At 37.0% G+C, this 18,363-nt stretch overlaps 4 protein-coding genes and 1 long non-coding RNA gene across 5 annotated transcripts; 2 read left to right on the plus strand and 3 right to left on the minus strand.

Moving 5' to 3' along the window:
* Nucleotides 1-61: 61 nt before the first annotated feature.
* On the minus strand, nucleotides 62-970 carry LOC103861395 (F-box protein At3g28330-like). The gene has a single exon (XM_009139103.3). It carries the CDS (start codon nucleotides 968-970, stop codon nucleotides 62-64), a length of 909 nt encoding a protein of 302 aa, XP_009137351.1.
* Nucleotides 971-2,962: 1,992 nt separating this feature from the next.
* On the plus strand, nucleotides 2,963-5,453 carry LOC103861397. The gene is made up of 2 exons (XR_631535.3): nucleotides 2,963-5,092; nucleotides 5,202-5,453. It is a non-coding gene; the product is annotated as an uncharacterized LOC103861397 (long non-coding RNA).
* A 616-nt stretch (nucleotides 5,454-6,069) lies between these two features.
* On the minus strand, nucleotides 6,070-10,795 carry LOC103861398 (beta-adaptin-like protein C). Its single transcript, XM_009139105.3, has 15 exons — nucleotides 10,611-10,795; nucleotides 10,113-10,310; nucleotides 9,912-10,025; nucleotides 9,554-9,804; nucleotides 9,336-9,471; nucleotides 8,923-9,102; nucleotides 8,742-8,834; nucleotides 8,437-8,648; nucleotides 8,281-8,344; nucleotides 7,991-8,170; nucleotides 7,792-7,884; nucleotides 7,342-7,682; nucleotides 6,999-7,188; nucleotides 6,722-6,925; nucleotides 6,070-6,577 (listed from the first exon to the last, which is right to left on the minus strand). Exons 1-15 carry the CDS (start codon nucleotides 10,695-10,697, stop codon nucleotides 6,278-6,280), a joined length of 2,643 nt encoding a protein of 880 aa, XP_009137353.1. The 5' UTR covers nucleotides 10,698-10,795; the 3' UTR covers nucleotides 6,070-6,277.
* A 134-nt stretch (nucleotides 10,796-10,929) lies between these two features.
* Nucleotides 10,930-12,869, plus strand: LOC103861399. Its single transcript, XM_009139106.3, has 8 exons — nucleotides 10,930-11,275; nucleotides 11,362-11,383; nucleotides 11,468-11,524; nucleotides 11,605-11,686; nucleotides 11,875-11,970; nucleotides 12,099-12,223; nucleotides 12,312-12,330; nucleotides 12,416-12,869. Exons 1-8 carry the CDS (start codon nucleotides 11,176-11,178, stop codon nucleotides 12,659-12,661), a joined length of 747 nt encoding a protein of 248 aa, XP_009137354.1. The 5' UTR covers nucleotides 10,930-11,175; the 3' UTR covers nucleotides 12,662-12,869.
* A 46-nt stretch (nucleotides 12,870-12,915) lies between these two features.
* Nucleotides 12,916-15,688, minus strand: LOC103861400. The gene is made up of 3 exons (XM_009139107.3): nucleotides 14,512-15,688; nucleotides 13,305-13,847; nucleotides 12,916-13,216 (listed from the first exon to the last, which is right to left on the minus strand). Exons 1-3 carry the CDS (start codon nucleotides 15,391-15,393, stop codon nucleotides 13,112-13,114), a joined length of 1,530 nt encoding a protein of 509 aa, XP_009137355.2. The 5' UTR covers nucleotides 15,394-15,688; the 3' UTR covers nucleotides 12,916-13,111.
* Nucleotides 15,689-18,363: the final 2,675 nt, after the last annotated feature.

Raw genomic sequence — 18,363 nt, forward strand, 5'->3', positions numbered from 1 at the left:
AAGAATAGTTGAAACTGGTCAAGATAGGACCTGGGGAGATTTCAGATATTAGTTGCCATCCCTAGCTCTGAAGCCTCCATACACACAACTTCTCTTCTAGGCTTCCATCCACTTTGGTTGCACAGACTATGTTCATATACATGAGAAACCCATGACAAGGTGTACAAGATCTTTTGAATTTGGTAGTTCTCCCTAAATCAGGAAAAGGAGAAACACGGCATCGATCAGAACCCGTGCTATTAGTATAAAAATCCATGGATAATACAACTTCTTGATAGTCATTGTTCCGGGGGAGCCAATGAAGGTTACCGTTCAAGCTAATCGAATTTTGACAGTAATGATAGTTGGAAAAGGAAGTATCCAAACTCCACATGCCTGTCTCAGATGAATATATCAGACAACTTAACTTAGTGTCACTCCACTTTTGATTAATGACAACAACTGTGTAACCCAAAAGGATGCCGTTCTCAACTCGTGTGGCTATTCCCCATTGCCACAAACAAAATCGAATTCTTTCAAACCCTTTAGGAAGAAAATCAATAAATATTTCTACGCATTCATGTGAAACCGGGTTAGCCACATAGAGGGATGACTTCTCATTGGTTTTTGACATTGCATAGATCAAGATCCACCCAACATCGGAGTAAGCCACGGCACTTACTCGTATGTATTTGTGGTTCCGGTTCTTGTGGTTTAAGAAAGACTTGATGAAAGAGCCCAGTGGTCGTTTAAGTCCCCAAGTGTCGCATTGGTTGTAGTAACCCACCATCTCTGGGTCTACGTGATCGGTGGACATGAGGGACCATGAAGAAGAGGCTGAGTTTTGGTGCATGGACATGAAAAGCTTACGGAAAAACGGAGACTCTACGATTGATTTCCAATGCTTGCAAACAAGTTTGAAACCTGTGAAGATCTTAATCGGTAATCTTGCAAGTACCAATGCGCAGATATCATCTGTCAATGAATCCATCTTCTGTCTTAATTTTATTCAGTTGCACTTTTAGCATTAGTGTTCTTCTTTGTTGCTATGAATTTTCTAAATCATCAAATTTATAGGAGTTTCTTTGTTTAAATGGGGGGATATATCATTAGATCTTCTATTAATATCTTTCTAATATACTTTAAGCTAACATTTTTATCTTAGATATATTTTTATATTAGTGAAGATATATTTAAAGCCACTCCAGAAAAGAGATTTGGTGACAAATGAATGTGATACTTTTCCAAAATAAAAGAATACAATGGTTGTGATGACAAATTAATTTAAATTAAATAATAAAATTATAGATGTGATGACAAATGGGGTAAAAATTCTAAAAACACTACCATTTATAGGATCTAAATAATATTTTTAAAAATATCCTACTATATAAAAGGGATTATTTTTAAAGCTTTTTAGGCATGCCACATAGAACAAAATATTTAGAACCAATCATTTAGACACGTCATCAAGAGTTTTTGTTTTATGGGCCTCGAACCATCCAACTTTATAGAAATACCGAACCCATTTATAGTTCCCCACATAAAGACCTAAATAAGCCTGTTTTAAGCTACGTCTATTATTGAAACCCAAATTCTCTCCACTTTGTCGTATCACCTTCACCAGTCAATGCTATTTTTGGCTTTGATTAGGTTCACCTCCTTATTCCTTCCCTCTCCAATAAAAATCCATGGAACTCTTCAGCTCCCCCTCTCTTCTCATTCTATCGATATCTCTGTAAATAATTGATGCCATGATCGGGAATCAAACATCGCTTACTCGCTTATTGTGTCTCTCAACCGGCTAATCTTTCATTCAACTGTTGAAAATGTCTGCTTCCGATGCTATTTCTGTCCAGACAGATGTTACCAAGGCCAACATTGACGATCTCCACGCTCTTGCAAATACGAACTTATAACTCCCAGGTAGAGTCTATTTCCTTTTTCAGTTTTAAATTCACCAATCCAATTGAATCCTAAAATACTTTTCACACTCTCAGATGTTGAACAAATATGTTTCATGTAAGGCTATGACGGCAGCAACGAATCGTTTGTCGTCCGTTTTTCCATTGAGCTGTAAGTTCATACTCGCCATTTCAAAGTTTCCATGCTTATCTCCATTTATTTCTTCTTTTCCTTAACTTATTTTATCTCCAATTACAGTTTGTAGGATGGCGCAGCCACAAGTTTTTCGGGGAATTTGTGCTCAGGCTATACTATCCACTCTGTCATGGTGGTCATCACGGTGAATCCTAAAATTTTTGGAGGTATTGGTGGGACAGAAGAGGTCCTCCCACATGTTGAGATCTTCACAGTGCCTCTCCAAAGTCCAACGACTAGGTTACTATAACTCTGTCATCCTATATTGTGAATACTATACGACTTTAGAATTCTCCAACTAATGGTCATTTATTTCTCTCCGTTAAGACCCATAAGGCTTATTTTCTATGTAAGGCTAGGATCGTCGGTGTCCTCCAGCAAAATGGTTGGTCGGCAGAAGAGGTCTTCTGTCGCTTGCACTGGTTGCAGCAGGAGATTGGAAAAATCCAAGACTTCACTACAGTGCAATAGATGTGTTTCACCAAACGTCACTGGAGTCATCAGGTACAGAATAATCATACTCACTCGAAGGTAGAACAATCCAAAAGTATCAACAAACGTCACCACTTCACGCACTTTTACCAGGTTCCATGTCGAGTAGCCTTTAGATTATGGCTACGAAAATGCTGTATTTGTGGTGTCTGACACGGAGATGACCAAACAGACCAAGAAAGATGCAGCCACAATGGCTCTTGAGGAGGTTAGCTTCCACCCCAGCACTCCATTCATCTTATATTTTTAAAATGGTTAAGGTTGTTCTCATTGACTCACTAAACTTAAACCTATTTTAATTTCACCCCCAACCACTGAACCTTCACCGTCTCTTCAATCACTGAAGATGTGGCTCTCAACACACATTCAGAGGTTGGCTAATATAAGTTTTAATTGAATTATTGTCTGGGGAGCTCTAAAACAAAATACATGCAAAACTGTTTTTCAGGTTGCAAGCAGCAGCAAAGCACCACAGGTGTACGACTAATCGGAACAACCACCAGCATCTGGCAACTTCACATGTGATGCATACACGAAAGAAATGGACGGTGAGGCAGCAAAACCACCAAGCTTTGGAGACGATGAGAACACCCGCAAGCGCATGTGAGTAATATTTTCAAGTCCAACAATGTCATTCCCACTTAACTTTTGTACCTTAAATAACTATTTTCCATGTTTTTTATTCTTCCATCTTTGGTTATTTTTTTGAATTATCTGCAAACTATCTTCTGCTTATCTGTTACTTGGTTTTAAAATAAAGTTTTTTTAATAAAGGGAACGTTGACGGGAATTTGCATATTGGGAAAAAGGCTTTGTTTCACTTTGTGCATGAATACATATTCAGATAGTAAAACAGCCATCAACCTCAATATGATAAGAATCTGATGTCGTCTTATTTTTAAAAGGACCACCACAATTTGACTAACATATTCTAGAGGTTTGATGGCGAGGCATTCGGAGTACAACAACACACAAGCCCACTTCATCAAAGAGTTGAATACTTTCATGCTAAAAAATAAAAATCTTGGTTTCCATCACTTCTCAAGAAAACAACCCAAAATATGTGCTCATCCTCTTAGTGAAATCTATTTCTGAATCTGAAGTTTGGTAATGTCTTTAAACTATCTCCTACTCGGTGAATAGTTACTTTTATTTTAAATAAAGAGGAACGTTGACGTGTCTTTCCGTATTTAGCAAAACAAACCTCTCCTTTATTTATGCAGGAATACATATTCAGAAAGTAAAACATGTTAACTTCTAGACAGCCTATCAAACTACAAAATGGCAAAAAGCTTAGGTGATGTCTTACAGCAAAACACGACAACTTTTAAATTAACGTATCAGTCCAGTGATTTTCTCAAATCGAAAATTTTAAAGCCCAACTAATGCTCATAACTATTTTCACCCTAAGATTCATATAGATCGCATAATTAAACTATCATATATAATAGCCGACCTCATCAAGCTTTATAAACTTTTTTGTTTTTTTTTCTTTATAAACTTTCTTTTTTCCTACAAGAAGCCATAATCAAAGTTTAAAAACAAACACTTAAAAACTAAGCATTATAATTGAAGATATTAAACTATTTGATGGAAAATGAACATTTCCTTACACACATGGCAATGTTATCAGTTGACTTAGGTCTATTTCAAATTAAACCAAAATCCCCGCGCTTGCGCGGAGGCCAGCCACTAGTGACTAATAAAAATTTCACTAATTAATCTGCATAGAATTGTCATGAGGCAAATACTGGTTGCCACTTCCCATTATTGTCGGACTAAATACTTAAATCACATTATAACTAATACTATTGACATTCATTAATGGACCAATCCAAATAATAGACATGCATTACCATTAATGGTATCTAATCTAAGTATCTATTATCTTCTTTGTCAACTCTGATGTGTTGTATAGTTTGAAAATCTAATAATGTGTAATCACTAATTCTTTTTTTTGTTGCCAATGTATAACTAACAAACTATGAAAAATTCAAAGAAAAACATTTAATGGATGCAAAAAAAAAATCAATGTTTAATAATTGATTTTTACTAAATTAATAATTGATTTTGAAAAGATAAATCACCTAATTGCTATTCATTTTATAATTTAATGTTTTAAATATGTTAAACTCTCATAGTTATTTCAAATATTTTTAATAATGGATTTTGAAAAGATAAAATCACCTAATCTAAAATGTGTAATCACTAACTCATTTGTCATCGTAATTTAATGAAAGTTGAGTTGATTTAATAATTTTAGATCTTTAAATAAGATTAAAAAAAAAGGAAAATAACAAAAGAATAAGCAAGTGGATAGAAATAGATTAGTGGAAAGACACAAAGAGCCAAACCTTCAATTCACTTCACAGATCGCTCGGCGACAAAGACGACGAATCCGAGGAATCCAGCAAGTGTCCAGAGACGCAGACTAACTCCTCCTCAGATTCAGAAAACCACAGGCTTGAGAGAGTGTCGGTGACGGAAGTAAGGAGGAGATTCCATTTGTGCGAGAACAGAGGTAACTCTTTGAATATTCTTATCTCAATCTCAAATTCCCACGAACGACTCTTATCTCCTTTTGTATTGGTAATGTCGATTGAGATTCGATTCTTATTTATCTTCTGCAGAGGCAATGGAGTCCACCGAGTCATATGCCCCTGAAGAGCTCACCAACAGATCCCCTGAACCTTCCGAAGATGGTATTCCCGATCCGATCTGCTCTTTTTGAGCAAAGATAATGCATTTCCGTGTGATATTGACATGGTAGATTTGGTGCTGTTCGTTTGGTTGACGCAGCCGGCGTTAATTTTTTTAATAAACTCTTGTTACTATAATAAAAGTAATAATGAAAATTAAATGAGCATCTATAATTAATTTAAGAATATTAGCTAATAGTTTATGAACCCGAAACTACTAAACTGAAGTTCTCAAGTTTGGAATAATCACTTTAATTATTATTTTTGTTTCATTATTTTGAGAATCTTATTTATATTTTATTAATATATAATGCTTAAATGAGATTTTTAATAAAATTTTAAATTAGAAACAATTCTCATACTCTTTCTAAAATTTTAATAATTTTAAAATATCCACTAAAACCATTGGACATGTTTTCAAAAGATCTTATTATCAACATTTTAAATATATAAAACTAAAAATTAAAGTATCCAGTTTTAATAAATATGATTTTAATATTTTTTTAATTTAAAAGTTTCAGACTTTCTCGAATTTTAATATTAACTTTAACAAAATTAGTATGTTACGGAGCTTAACTAACCAATTTAAATAAATGTCAACATATATATTTTAACCTCTGAACAAAATTCATATTCTACACATTGTTCAAATTGAAACATGTCATTTTTGATGTACAACACTAGGGTATATTCAATAAAGTTTATACTGATTTGACTTTTAGATGACTTTATATGAATTGTGTAACTCAGAATGATTTTTGTTAAACCACTCTGAATATCCTCAAGGTGATTTCATGTCGGTCATTAAATAATAATACTCATAATAAAAGTCATCTCACACAAGTGAATCAAAACCTTCAGCACATAATACGCAAATTTCGAGTAGGTCCAAACACAAAAATTAGAAACAAAATGATCAAATAGATACCAAGCAAGGGAAGAAAAAAACATCACTTACTAACATAATATGGTTATTACGTTCTGAAACATTGTAAACATCACCAGAATCAAGACTTGAAGAGCATTTCAAGGGATTCAAAGAAGAGAGGAGCGATCTCAGGGGTTGGAGTCTTGACCGCACATTTAAGACCAGGCTGACCCACCATGGCCGTTAGTTCGATCAAGAATGGTACGCCTTTTGGGGCTTTGGCTGATAGATACAGCACGTCTTGGTTTCCGTTTTTGCGCTTTGCTATGAAGAACATGTTTGACGCGGCTAGCAAGTCGAGCGTTGAGTCAATGCTCGTTATGGTTATCCCAGGAAAATCCTTCTGGACCTCGTTTGAATCCGGTAAAGACCTCCACGTCTATATCACAAAGCAATGTTTCATAACATTAGTAAGCAATTATCCAACACAACAGTCTTGTCATACATTGTTATGATCACTAACAACATGCTGAAGTGGGTATTGTTGATGCACTGTTTATCATATATAAGGTGTTTTACTTACCTCGAGGAAGGTTCCGCGTTCCATCCTACCATCTTCTGAGAAAAGAGCGTGAAGTACAATCTTATCTGTGAAGTACTTGACAGGCGGCTGATTGTTTTTGACGGCAACTTGCAAAAGAGAGTTGGTGGGCCCGTCAGACATGTTCTGGGACAATACCATTGGCAACATTGTCCTGGCAGATTCTCCGGGTTGCAGAGGTTGAACCTAATATAGTACAAAACCCAGACATCAGTTTCATGAATCAAGGATAATATAAGCGTGGATGAACGACTGCTACCTGAAGAGGTCCTGCAGCTGCAAGGCCGAATGAGTTTTTGTTGAACTGAATCATGAATCCATCGAGAACCGACTGCGAGCTGTTCTCGAGGAGCATACTGTAGAACACTTGACCATCTTGTCGGGTTAACTGAGCGCTAATTTGCAGACCTTGACCGCTTGATGCTGGCAGGACAACATGCAGTGGAGGACTGCAATCAATTTTAGGTGATCTGATGAGTTATACGACAAGGTGACCTAAATATATAGAAGTGAGTAAAACCAGTCCATTGCACAATCCCTAATGTGGCCTATAGAGACGTTCACTGAAATATAAAAACTTTCATCATTCAAGCCATACTCACCCTGACAGAGTTGTGTAATCATCTACTGGGACAATTGCAGCATCATCTGTTCCCATTAGGTCACCTAGGAGATCAGGCACAGGGGCTGGAGCAGCCGCTACAGGAGCTGCACCATCAACCGGATTACCAGATATCTCTGTTTCGCCCCCTTCCACATAGTCCTCATCTTCCGTTTTCTGAACTGTGGGTTTCAAGCGAGTTACAAAAGCCTCTGGCGGCTTGTGATACACAGAGGACAAGGTTGAAATATTTGCGAGCAGCTCATCCAGGAGTGACGGCTCAAGTTGATTTGAGTCGTCAGTAATCACAGGCTTTTCAGCTAAAACAACATCCTTCGCCGCCTAGTCAAAAGAAGAGCGCACATAATTGTAGGTAAAACAGCTGATTGTAGCTCAGTGTCCACTGTACTTGAACTAGTTGAATGGTATTAACATATCAAAGGAAAAATACCTCGGGATCAGTAGATAGAAGACGCCAGTAGATGTATGCACGATCCCTGAGATCAGGATTATCTGTCTCCACAGTAGCATTATTCAAGACAACCTGAGAATTTGAAACATGGCAAAAAGAAAGGCCTGTCGTCATATACATGTTCTTGAATTGATTAGGAGAGCAAAAGGTAAGCATCATATAATGATCATGGCAGGACCTGAATCATTTGTTGTGGGCCTTCAGTTGGCTTCTTCAGAAATAGTTTGACTGTCGCTGTAAGAAGCTGCAGCTGGACCTGTGCTGGTTCTTCAGGGAAATTCTCCAGGAAGCTTTCAAGAAGTTCGTCAGCATTGTCGATTCTCTCAGCATATTCACCAATGATCCAAATCATAGATGCCTTTGAAGATGCCAACATATACAAGAGTATGAGTTTCACCGATTTGAGATTTATTTCGCATGGGGAAGCTTCTAGCTATTTTACACCAGCAAATAAACAAATTTTATTACCTTCGCTTCTGGTTCATCCAATGTGTCTAGACTCTCACAGAGTGTTGCAATTATGGACTCATACCTGCACGTTGTTTTGAATGATATAGCCAACATTAAAGAGCGTTAGAGCACTTATACAGCCAAAACAAAGAAAGTTGAAATAAATCAACTTACGTGTTTGGATATCTTCTAAAGATATCTTTGATGACTATGATGGCCTCCTGAACAACGTAGTTTACTTTGATCTTGATCAGCTCAAGTAAAACACTGATGCACCGTTCTGCTGCTCTTTCCAGTTTGATGGCACATCTGCCTATTGCACGAACAGCCTTCCGAACAAAATCAACATCTACTTCCGTGGCATACTCTTTGAACTCCAGAAGAACCTACATCAGCATGTTCCATAAACCATCATGATACGCAGCAAAACAAAAAAAAAACATGGACAAACAGCAGATAATAAAGTGTATAATGACTACCTGGTCTATGTTTCTGTCAGAAGCAAGTTTTATCATAATCTCCAACTTCTCCATCTTGACATAAATAGGATCATTATACTTGCAGAAGAACACCTAAAAGAAAAAAGTACAGCATTATCAATACATATAAGCAGTATATCAATTGCTTATTCTGAGCGTCTACAAAACAGAACCAAACTACCTTGATTTCATGGGCAAGAATAGTGGGCCTTTTTTGGACAATAAGGTTAATGTTACGAAGTGCAACATATTGGATCTCAGGTTCTGCAGAAAGCAATGTAACTAGGGGAGGGGCCATCTTTTTGCAAAGATTTCGAATCACATCTGTACTAGTAATTAGCTCCATCTGCTGAAGGATCATCTACAAAAGCTCGCAGAGAAAAGGAACAGCAGAGGAATAGAATTAGAAACTGCGCAAAGGCATATAGTTGACACATTACAAACAGGTCTGACTGACGAAAAGATGATAGTTCAAGGAATAAGACAATGATGCACTAGATGTAAACAATGGCTTTTGATGAATCTAATTTTAAATTCATTCAAAAAAAAAAAGATAGTTCAAGGAAATATATATTTTTTGTTTTGAAGCGTCACCTTAACGGCTGAAAGCACGACAGCGCAATTGGCATGTTGTAACCTTGGAGTGACTCTCTCAACAATATTTTCAGCTTCACGAGGATCAGCTGCTTTATACCTTGACAGCGAATCCAATATAAAAACTTGACCCCACCTGTGAAGAACACGTATGGTGTTATTACATTCGTTCAAAGAGTCTGAGTGAAAGTATGATACCAAAATCAGGAAAGACTTACTCAGTACATTCGTTCAAAGCTGTAAGGAGCTTTGTGAGGGTAACACTATTAATTTCAAAGATGGGACTAGCACTCTTGTCTTGTATCTCTGCAAGGGCTGCTACAGCATTTGCCACAACCATCGGATTGTTGTCTGATATTAAATCCTTCAAGGCTTCAAGGAAACCCCTATCCTCGACTAACTCAGCATTTATGTCAAACAGTTTGGCAACGCAAACAGCTGCTGTCTTGCGAACATATGGATCATCATCCTGAAAAAAAAGGAAGATGGCAAAAAGCTATAAAAAACATAATATTTCATCAATATCTTGAACATGTTGATACAAGTTCCAGTAGCAAGGTAGGATAAAGGCTCAACCTTTAAGCATTTCTGAAGAGGATCGCACAAATACTCAGTGATCTTATCAACACGAATGCAGCCCATTGTCCGCACAGCCAAAGCACGGATCAACGGATTTGGATCTTGTGAATCCTGCCGAATACAAAGAGAAAGGTTAAAAATGACAGCAAGGGAAATACCAAGAAACAAAAGTATTAAACTGATTGAGGAGAGTGTTACCTTAACAAAAGTATTAACAGCGAGGATAGCAAGATCAGGCTGGCTTTTAGCGTAGTTAATGAGATACAAGTAAACAAGCTTCTTGAGCTCCAGATTCTCCGTTTGCATGCAGTTGAGAACATCAGTGAAAAGAGATGAAACATCCTTTCCAACAGTCATAGCCGCAATAACCTTCTTAACAGCATCTTTCCTCTTATCCTAAAGAAGAAAAGAGACTGAATCAAAACGAGAAACACACGCCGCCATCTTGAATCAATTGCTTCTCATTTATATATATATCTTCAAATCAAGCATTGAACACATTATCCATGGCGTACATCATCATATCACTCTATCGAGAATGTACCGATCAGATCGAAACCAGGGTCATGTAGATCTAACGGAAATCAATTTCTAAAGGTTATAACGAATCACTGAGGAGATTGATGAGAATCGTGCGAAAATGGCGGATCACAGATCCGTAACAGAATGAATGAATCAGGAGGAGGAGAGAAGAACCTTGTACTGTGAATTGAGCTCTTCCTTGAGCTCAGGGATCTCTCCCTTCTTCGTCGTCGAGAAGTATTTGGAATCATGCCCGCTCATTTCTCCCTTTCTTCTTCTTCTTCTTCTCCGAGACGATGAGTGAAACTGCACAAACAAATCAATCAACAGGCCTATAGTTCAAGGGGCGTTTTCGTAATTTAATTCCACTTAGTTACTGGTAGATCTGGGGCATTCCGGTCTACAAAATTGAAACCGGTTTGGTTTAATATGATTGGATTAACATAAGGCCGGGTTTACAAATTAAAGTTAATTGCAGTTAGGTTCTTGTACTATTGATATTTTACTGAAAACGTCTCGTAACTTGGACTAGTCAACGTCAGTTACCATCAAGGGGGAGAAGAAGAATGGTCGTAACGAAGGTCTACTGTCGTTTTTTTAAACAAGTTGACGATTAAGTGAGATACACGTTCGTGAGAATATATATAGTTTTGAGCAGACTCTCTCAAGACTTTTCTCTTGAGTATCTGATCCTTATCTCCTTGAGTCTTTCTTTCTTTCTCCATAGATCCGTGCGAAAATGGCGCCGAAGTTCGACACGGAGAAGATGCAGGAACGCCAGAACTTCCGTAACGTCTGGCACACTGATCTCACTCACACCATCCAGGGCGATACTCCCTGTAACTTCTCTAACTCTCTCTTCTCTCCTCTGTTTGATCGGGTTTGGGTATTGATCAATCCTTTTCTGTCTTGTTGCTGTTCGCAGATTGCTGTTTTGCATTGTGGTGGTAAGTTTCTGTTTAAATACGAGACTTTTGGTACATTGTAAATAAGACTTTGACCTTTGTTTGATTTTGTATCTGATTTGGCAGTGCCCCTTGTGCATCATACTTGCTTCGCAAGCGTGCGCTTTACAATGACATGTCTAGGTATTCCACACATTCCGATAGATCCATTCCGGTTTGGTTTGATCTTCTTGGTTTCAAACGATCCTTATTTTATCTCTCAGGTACATATGCTGCGCTGGTTACATGCCTTGTAGCGGCAGGTGTGGAGAAGCCAAATGTCCTCAACTTTGTCTTGCCACTGAGGTGAGGATATTTGTTTTCAGAGCTTTTTATCTTTAAATGAAGTCTTGTTATAGAATGTTTCATTACAGCATCTGAATATAATAACATAAGCATATATAATCTCATGCCTATGTTATATGGGCTTATGATGCCACTCCATGAGTTGTTAAATATTATAAAAGTTTCCTAAATAGCAAAATGATTCGTAGGTCTTTTGCTGCTTTGGAACCTCTGTGGCATCGACTCGTTTCCTTCTGCAAGATGAGTTCCAAATTCAGACCACACAATGTGACAACTGCATCATTGTAAGTAGTAATCCTCATTGGTCACGCCGGTTATTGAGACTCGCAAGCAGTTAAAGTAGAAACAGTACAGACTATGAAACATGAGAAACAAGTGTTAGTGATCTGTGCTGTCTTATTGGCTGTTGTAGGGTTTTATGGTTTGCCTTAGCCAAGTGGCTTGCATATTCTCCATAGTTGCGTGTATCGTCGGCATTGATGAGCTTTCAGAAGCTTCCCAGCTGCTCTCTTGTTTATCTGACATGGTGTACTGCACGTAAGCAACTTCCTTATCTGCACTCTCATTTTCATTCTCTCTTTAAACTTAATTGACCCTGATGATCATGTTTTTGCTTCATTCCCAGGGTTTGCGCTTGTATGCAGGTAAAGTGATGATATCAACCTCACCTCTACTCAAAAAACTAATATCACAGTTTTCCTTATAAAATCTTATTATGCTTATATCTAGACACAACACAAGGTGGAAATGGACAAGAGAGATGGTAAGTTCGGTCCACAACCAATGGCTGTGCCTCCCCCTCAGCTAATGTCACGGATTGATCAAGCCACTCCACCCGCTATCGGTTATCCTCCACAAGGTTACCCACAACACCCTCCTCAAGGGTATCCATCTTCTGGCTACCCTCAAAACCCTCCAGCTTATCCTCAGTACCCTCCTGGTCCGGCTTATCCACCTCAAGGTTACCCAAAGTAATCACTCTTTTGCGTTCACTTTCACGTCGTTGATATATGCTCTGTGTGCCGGTCAAAGTGTTTTGAGGTCATTATTTGGTGTGTAAGACTTTACTTCAAATCATCTTGTTGTTATCTGAGACCGTCCCCCTATTGGACTGAGACATCTGATGAATTTTTTTCTTTTCATTTGATTTTTTTTTTTGGAAAGTAAAGAGACCAAATATATATATATATATATATACACGTCGTCACGTCCATTTCACTAAAATCTAGTTTTTAATAAATAAAAAATATTTACTAAATATTGATATGTTGTGTTTGGAACAATGTTGAATTGAACCAGTTGGATCTCAATGAATACAATTTTAAATAACGTGGCAAGAAATTACGAGTGAGTAAAGCAGCCTAAAACTATTTTTTCTTCTCATTCAAAAATTAAATCAATACAAAAATACTATATAAGAGTAAGTTACTTTACTTCAGTGACTTCACCATCTCTACATACACCAACATTGATCCATAACGTATTATTCCTCTTCGTTTGTAACACCCTGCAGCAGTTCCTCCTCGGTGACTGTACAAAAAACACATGCACCATGTAAGTCCACAACATTATGCACGTTATAACCACATGCTAAAAAAAATAACATTACGTTACTTACCCGTTCCCACAGATGCGGATCAGGTTTCTTGTAAACGACGATGGTGTTAATCTCAGCCGGGTTCGCTATCTTCCACTTACAAGACGGATGCGAAACACGGTGCCGCGTGTATTCGCTAACCGTCGTGTTCAGCTGCTTGTCGAACTTCGTGGTCGACATGTAATACACAAACGGTTTTTGGCACGGTTGCCGACTAACAGGCCTGGTGTTGAATGCGTAGGCGGTGTAGTCCGCTCTTTTGTACCAATTCAAGAAGGTTCTAGAAGGCATTTCCATTTCCCTTGGAGAAAATATTCCTCGGAATATTTGGACCGCGTAGCCCCACGAGACCGAGACGGTCCAGCTCTTGTGCTTGTCGTAGCATATAGACTGCTGGAGAAGCCCGGCTGAGTCGAGCTTCATCGGTACAGTTAGCTTCTTAAGGGAACGGACACGTGTCATGTTTGGGAAGATCGGCTCCACGACGTCGAGGTGGTGCACTGAGACGAACGGTGTTACTGGGTGAGCGGCCAGGAGACCGAAGAGGCTCCCGTAAACGTCGTACTGAAACGGAACAACACAAACTTAAGATGTTACACGGAGCGTGAGTTTCACACGTCATATGTGCGCCTAGGAAATTATGACATCAACAAATCATTCGAGTGTGAAAGAACAGAAAAGCGGGTCCCACACTCTTACACCTGTATTCAACCATCTAACTAAAGTAAATGGACAAGACATTGAGCTACTCACGCGCCGCTTTGTCGGTACCAAACCACGGAAAATTTGCCAAAACAAATATTGAAGCACAAACAGAAAAAAGAAACGAAACTAAACCGGCATGAGATATTCTTACAAGAAAATTTTTTTTTTAGCAACATCTTACAAGAAACATTATACTCCGAAAAAACAAGTGCCCCTAAAACTAGTCTTTTGAAACTCTTTCCGACAAAACTCTTAAAAGTTTCAATTTTCCTGAAAAGCTAACTACTTTGATTGAAACCCATTTCAATTACCATCATTACCTTCAAGACCCATGTCAAAATATCACTAAAAACACCAACTTTCCCACTAAAATCATAAAAGATTGCTTATGGTTTCTACATTAGGACTCAACAATCATCCACTAAATCCTTAAAAGACAAATTCACCATACTTGGCAGTGACCCAGCACCAGCTATTACTAGTTTACCACCAAACTGAAATATTCAGACAAAACTTGTCTTACCTGATGAAAGCCGAGTTCTTTAGTAAGCGGAACACCGAGTTCAGCCATACAAGCTTGCATGCGATCGTCTGAACCATACAATGCAGGATACCTCTGTATACACCGATCCTGCATCTTGCTCAAAGCCTTAGCCAGAGGGTAGCTAATAGCGAACCCTCCTCCACCGTAAGCCATCCCGTACGAGAAAAATATGTTCTGCAGATGAGATTCCGACAAGCTCCCTATGTAATACATCTGCTCGTGGTCGTACTTCCTCAGCACCCTAATGAGATTATCCGTGACGAAAACAGTGTCGTCGTCACCCATCACGAACCACCTCACGTTTCTCGGACCAAGACGCAGCATCTCCGACACGATCCTCGAGATCCGCAGCGCCGAGCGTTGCCCTTGCTTGTTCGTGTAAGGGAACGAAGCTGTCCCGCCGGAGATTCTCACCGGCGGAAGTAGATCCTCGTCGTCTTCGTTGCTGCTAGTGATGTTCTTCTTCACCTCTTTGTCTAACCAGACATAGCCGCACATGTGTTTGGGCTTGTACCAGATCTTGATATACTCTTTCCTCTGTTTCCACAGCTTCGCCGACGCGGCGATCCCGAACACCACGTGGCTGAGATCGGTCGGCTCGTCTTCTGCCTTCTCTTCTTCCTCCGACTCGCGCCGGCGTGAAGGTAGTGCAGAAGAGGAGGAGGAGGAGAGGTTGGCGGAGAGGGTGGTGAAGGTGATGGAATCGTCGCAGGAGCGTGAGGTGGAGACGAGCTTGAGCATGTAGATAATGTAAGTGAAAGCGATGAAGCAGATGAGCCAGACCATTAGTTTTGGACCGGGTCGGGTTACCACCGACAACGTTCCGGGTTTCTCCGAGGAGTCTTTCTGGTTACCTTTCATCCTCTCACTCTTTCAAGCTTCTTGATTCGTACCCCGGAGGAGAGAACGAACCGAAAAGATTGGATCTTTGTTTTCGTAAAAGAGAAAGATTAATGTGAATGAGATTGGTGATGGATGTGTCCTGAGAAATCGAGGGGAAAGAGAGAGAGAAGAGAGATATGGAAAGACGGATTAAAGGGTGAGAGAGAACGCAATACTCTCTTCCACTTGAAACTCCATAAAAGCAAAAAAAAAAAATTAAAAGAACATAAAAAAGGAGGAGATAATTATTATTAAACTAAATAAATGGGGTTGTTGTCTTTGTTTTTTTTTTTTAAATAATGGAAGATTTGTTGTTTGATAATATAATAATAATTTTGTGGTGTTATCACGAAACAAAAAAGGGTTTATGTGCGTATTGTAGAAAGCTTTCGTAAGAATCACGTGGGTCATTGAGAAAACTATCTACGTGTCGCTTTTGCTCCTAACAGCGCAAGCTGCGTCGTACTGTTGTCAGTGCCGTGCGAAGGTTTTCGGAGGTCCGAGGCGAGTTCAAAAATATATTTTACATGATATATTTTTAATAACATATATATATATATATAACACTCAAAAGTTTTGAAGTATTAAATAAACGTTTTCTAAATTTTCTTCACCAAAATTTTATAAAATAAAATTTTAAATCATGAACAAAAAGTATGAATTTGTAATATAAATACAAAGATATAAATTTTTGATTGAAATGTTGGTAGCTGTCAAAAATATAAATCTTAGCATTTAAATTAACTATAATAAACTATATATTGAAAATATTATATTTTCTTTATCAAATTCTCATAAATATATAAAATAAATCTAACTCATAGCATATAAAAAAAGAGCAATGTGATCAAATATTTACAGTTTTTTAGAAGTAGAATCTTTATAGTTTTATTTAAAATATAGCAAAAATGATTACAAACCTAGTTACTTTAAACAGAAGTCCAATTTAAATTCAAATAAAAATAAAAATCTAACTAATAGAATATGTTAACTACCATGTAAAATTATTTTTTTTATAATTTGGGGCCCTAAAATTTCTACAAAATTTGGGGGCCCTAGGCGAATGCCCTTTTTAAAAGGCTTTAAGCACGGCTCTGACTGTTGTCTCGTTTTTTCAGCAAAGGGTGTGGCTAAAGAATTTACATTGGCTTAATCGTTTGTTTTCGCTTGACATAGTTTTTAATTAACCCTGTTAACTGAAAAATTACCATTCTTCAATCATTGTTAAACATGTATGTTTACTGATTATTTATTGGTCAGCACTCTTCGCTGATATCAATATTAAAAAGTTCAAATATGATATTTGTTAGGTTTGAGTCACTCCACGTGTAGGTGTATATATATATATATATATTTCATATATGTAATATTATTAGAGATATTTTACTATCATCAACATAGATTTGGGTTTATCTTTGAATAAGTATGGGTGTTAGATTTTCTTTTTTGATCAAAGGGTGTTAGATTTAAATTTATATCATTTGCACGCAGTATTGTTAGGTTTGGAAATTATGAATATATGCATCACTGACAGAAATTAATAGATTGCATAATATATACAATAATATGATATAAATATACACCTTTATATCATAGAAATTACAAAAGTGTTAAATCTAAATATTTTGAATAGCCTCACAATCACCTGGGGACGTCATACAACCACCATAAGATAATAGTATAAAACTAAGAGCAAAAAAAAAATCTAGAAATATACATTGGCACCAAAACTTAAACACAAACACACTGTCTGGAGAGGAATCTCATCAGTTTTATTCTCGTTGATAAGCTCCATTTAATGTTGCTTTTTTATTAATATGCCGTCTATGCAGAGCATTAATCTCCCATTTGATGGTTTAAATGCATTCATGGTAAACACATTGGTATCATGTACTCCCTCTGTCTTTTTTATTAATGTCGTTCTAAGTTTACACGGATTAAAAATAATAATTTTCATATTCTATTCTTTTTGCAAAAAAAAAATTATTTTGACATTTTTCAAACATATTAAAAATAACTAAAATGCATATATATTTTTATTACTTACATATATTCAACCATTAATATTTGAAATAAATAAAAAATTTGTAAATCAATGCATTTATAATTAATATTAGGTTCAAAGTTACATTGAAATTCTTAAATCACTTTATACATAACAAAAATGATAAAATTACATTTATCAGAAAGAGGGAAAGTATTTTTCTAAACAAAACCATTATTTTTTGGTAAAAACATCATTAACCATTTATCTAATCATAATTAACCAATGAAAACTTTCTAGTTTCAGAAACATTTAATATACATTATGCTAACTATCAAATTTGTGAACAAACTTTCTAATTTCATAAAAGTGCAAACAAAATTTCTATATTCGGATTAAAATGCGACAAATTATGAAACTTTAGCAATGATTGTTTATACTCTTGGTAGTGTAGATGATAGATAATTGTAACTACTATACTCTCCTGATATTTGGCGTTTTCTAATACATGATATTAAAGTGTAGATAGATCTGGTAGAATTTATTTCCTTCTTTTGTTGACTTTCAGATGAATATGATTAGATAAGAAAACGTATCGAATTTCAAACTTTTTCCATAACTAACTAAGCAACAATTCGTAAGAAAACGATGGAAGTCTTTATTTTGTATTGGATTCGGTAATTAAGAAATAAGAACTAAGAGGATCAACAAGAGGTATTTTAGTTTACCCCATTACATTCTTCTTTGGATTCTTGATTGCTAACATTATTGTCGTATTCTTATTAAATTATTCTTAAAAATAGAATTAAGAAAAGAATAATAAAAAGGTGTCTATGCACCTGCTCTATTCTCTGTAATTATTGGTCCCAGCATTAGGGCTATGGCACAGGGATGTCATACTTTATGTTCCCTTTAATTTGGTTTATAATATTGCTCCCTACTAGTATATTATTGCTTGCTATTTT

This window comes from Brassica rapa, chromosome A03 (genome assembly GCF_000309985.2).
Source record: "Brassica rapa cultivar Chiifu-401-42 chromosome A03, CAAS_Brap_v3.01, whole genome shotgun sequence".
NCBI classification, from domain to species: Eukaryota; Viridiplantae; Streptophyta; class Magnoliopsida; order Brassicales; family Brassicaceae; genus Brassica; species Brassica rapa.